The sequence below is a fragment of the Echinops telfairi genome, unplaced genomic scaffold (genome assembly GCF_000313985.2).
Source record: "Echinops telfairi isolate 266 unplaced genomic scaffold, ASM31398v2 ScPeMD7_5592;HRSCAF=6446, whole genome shotgun sequence".
Taxonomy (NCBI): Eukaryota; Metazoa; Chordata; class Mammalia; order Afrosoricida; family Tenrecidae; genus Echinops; species Echinops telfairi.
Window position 1 is genome coordinate 32,478,196 of NW_022109491.1, and position 3,685 is coordinate 32,481,880.

The 3,685-nt window shown below is 43.8% G+C and overlaps 1 protein-coding gene across 1 annotated transcript; it reads right to left on the minus strand.

The window, feature by feature from the left end:
- Positions 1-1,624: 1,624 nt before the first annotated feature.
- LOC101658418 (transmembrane protein 237-like) lies at positions 1,625-2,877 on the minus strand. Its single transcript, XM_045295435.1, has one exon. The coding sequence runs from the start codon at positions 2,875-2,877 to the stop codon at positions 1,669-1,671; it is 1,209 nt and encodes a 402-aa protein (XP_045151370.1). The 3' UTR covers positions 1,625-1,668.
- Between the last annotated feature and the right edge of the window lie 808 nt (positions 2,878-3,685).

Below are 3,685 nucleotides of genomic sequence, written 5' to 3' on the forward strand. Positions count from 1 at the left end.
TAAAATAGATGAGGATTTTACTTCACCCAAACAAACTAAAAGTGTCAAAAAGTAGATATTTTACAGAGATAAGAAAAAGTCTATCTTAATGTCATTTGGTCATAATTAATGAAGTCTTGTCACGAGCTTTTGTTCACATTACATATGGTGGACATACCTTATTTTATTTCTGTATATCGTCAGTGACTTATTGTGAAATTTATACCACAAAATAAACAAAAAACGCCAAGCAGAAATGAAGTTTTGTACATTGTTAAATGAAGGGTCTTATAAGCCATGCTATTGAGAAAAACTCAAACTGCTTCCTTTTAATGTATCGGCCTTAGAATTTCAGATAATTGTAATTTTATCCCATCAAGTAACATCCATGTGTATGTCATCCATCCCCCCACTCTAAGTTTCTTCACACAAACGTGCTTGCTGAAAGCAGACGTTTTGAAGCACTTACGAGTGGAGATCAAACACTGCACCCTTCAGAGTGGATTGCACCCTCGGCAGCAACCACCTCCACCACTGGGTCAATCGGCGACATCATGGCAAATGGAGAAAAGATTGCAGTTGTTGAAGATGTTATGTTTATTGGCTCCACAATCAATGCTCATGAAAGCAGCAGTCAGAAATTCAAATGTCTGGACAACTGTGCTGCCCTCTCTCTCTGTGAGGGTTAAAAGCAAAGGTGCCCCTTTGAAGACAAAGGTGTTAACTCAAGCCATGGGATTTTCGATCACTCCATCTGCCTACAAAAGTTGGATCAAGAATGAGAAAGACCAAAGAAGAACCGGTGCCTTGGAATTATGGTGGCAGCAAAGAATACTGAACACACCCTCGGGTTGCCGGGAGAAGAAGCACACCTGTCTCAGAAGGGGGACCGTCCGAATGAGCCTAAGAAGTGAGGATGGTGAGATTTCATTTCACACACCGTGGAACTGTCATCAGGAGGGAGCATCCCTGGAGAAGGACTTCAAGCTTGGTAAAGGAGAAGGTCATCGAAAAAGAGGGAGATGCTCCGTGAGACAGATTGGCACAGTGGCTGCAAGAATGGGCTGCAACATCAGAGTGACTAGGAGATCGGCACAGGCCTGGCCGCTGGTTCATTCTCTCACACGTAAGGGCGCTGAGTTGAAATGACTCAACAGTGCCTAAGAACAATAACCCAAAAGGTTCTTAAATCTTTTCAAGGTTACAAAATGATGTTGTCATTGTTTTTCCAGAGCCACCAAAGGTCATTTTTTTTTAAATGTCATATTTCAATTTATTCTGCAAAGAGACATCAAAAATAAATAAAAATGTCTTTTTTTTCCCCTCCAACACTCCTCCCCAAATTTATGTTTAAACTTGATACATTTTACAATACTAAAATTATGGTTTTTCTACATTAGTTCTTTTAAGATAATGATTATAAATTCAAGTAATCAGAGAAAATAAGCACTTTCACTTGCTAATTTCTATCTATTACCACCTTTGCATTAAGATGACAAAGCTATAAAAATTACTGTTTGGGTATAAATAGCAGATATAATTTCAACATTTTCCATCATCTTGAGAAAATTTTCAGTATTAATCAAAAAAATCAATTACAAATACACAGACAAGTCTTATAAAAATACATTTTAAAAAGGGGACAGTTTATAAATACTGGGTCATCCTTATTCTGCAGGTGAGCTGGTCTTATGCGGAGCCTTTGGTCCTTGGGCCTTGAGCAGGAGACTCTTCCACACCTGAGGAGAACATCAGCTCTTCACTAAGATCCATCTCAGGCCGATAAGATAAAAAGAGCCAGGACAATCCAACCAGCAGAGCTAGCACCAGATTCACCACCATCCACGGCTGCAGAATCTGCTCCTCAGTTCCGGCTGCCCAGAGGCTCCCATTGACAGAGGCAGGTGTGTACAGGTGGATCCTGTCACTTGTCATTTGTTGGCTCAGAGATAGGGTCAGAGCAGTGAAGTACAAGAAAGATGCTAAAGCGGTTGGATCCAAGGCAAGCAAACTCCGGATTGCCACCGATGTCTTAGCAAAGTCGATTCTGTCAAAAGCTGAGACAGTACTTAGAGCCAAAAGCAAGTAGAGGAGACTCTGGAATGGATAGGCCAAGGTCTTGTACTGCTGCAGAAGGTTGGAAAGGTTCGAGAGCTGATCTCCTGCCAGAACATATATCACAACAGTATTCCACACGGCACAGCCAGCCAAGAAGCCGTGAGAAAAGAGACCAAGCATCCTGAAAGCCCGGTGTATGGAGAGAGCCACATCTCTAGTCGTCCAGGAGGGCTTCATGTCCATGGACATTTCTACATTTCCTGTGGTCTTTATCAGCTCTGACCGATCCGCGGCCTGGAACCGCCGGCTTTTTTCCACAAATATTTTGCCCACAGGCTGGCTGGTGCCAGTGGGGGCAGTGAAGACAGTGCGCTGCTCTACACTGTTTGGCTCGTCAGTAATTATGTCTTCATCTTCCACGCCTAGCTCATTGGCATACTGTGATTCTGGTGGCTTCGTCTTCCTGTTTGTCTTTTTTCGAGGTTTTTGAATCACTGCCTCCTCAGCTGGCTCCACATCCAGGCCATTTTCATTGCGTAATGAAGACGGACTGGATGCCTTTCTTTGGGGAAAGGAAGTCTCCAATTCAAGGGGAAGTCTTGTCTTCTTGTTTCTCCTTTGACCAGGAGCTTCTGGCTGCTCCGTGGGCTCTTTCGTTGGCTCACTGACTTCAGAAGGCCCACGGACAGCAGCCTGGACAAGACCATCCAAAGAGGTACTGACAAGTGTGTTTTTTGGCCTGGACTTCTTTTTCTTAGGACGATTAAGTGGGATATCATCTTGGGCAGTACTTGGCACAGGTGGAAGAGCTCGTGGGGGGCGCACCTGCTTCTTGCCCATTCTGCGGGAAGCCGCGCTCCCGGGCGGCCGCCGGCGCACAGCCCCCCTCGCCCCGCCCCCCAAAGGTCATTTTTATATCCCTGCATTATCTATACTTTTAGCACGTATCCTTGCCTTCTGCAACAGATGCCTGAGGCACTGTTACTTGCAAAAAAAGAAAGGCATTTTCTTTGTCTCTCTCCTTCTTACTATGGGAAAGAAGAAACCTGGAGCTTCAAAAGTCTTTGTGTTTCTCATGTAGTTTCCCCCCAAGTAGACCTTCCGTCAAAGTTGGAGAGCAAGTAGTTTGGTCCAAAGTGATCCCAGAAAGCAATGGTAGAGCGGTGGGAGCAAGGACAAGTAAAGGAAACATCATTAAGTTATTCTGTGTGAAACTGGAGCTTAAAATCCTAGAGGATTCTGGGAGACACTGCAGAATATATGCAGCATAGTTACCTGGTGCAGAAGTGGGATACGTATCCATCAGCACTCATTAATCATTTATAGACGTGTGCAGTTGGGGGGAATGATTACCTAGAAATATTTACTCTCTCTCTACATGTATGGGAGATATTTTGGAGGCAAGAGAGAGCATAGCGCTGCATCACAAATGCTGATAGCTGAAAGTGAGATTGATGTGCCCAGAAATGTTAAGTAGCAAAAGCTATGAGGGGAGAGAGCTGATTTCTAGACATGTTATATAAGAGCAGAGCACCTCTCAGAGAATTACACATAAGTTCACACTTATCACGTACTTAACGAGACTTTCATGGACACTGGACTATAATTAAAGGGTATTCAGCACTCCCCCTCTCTAGATCACATCCTA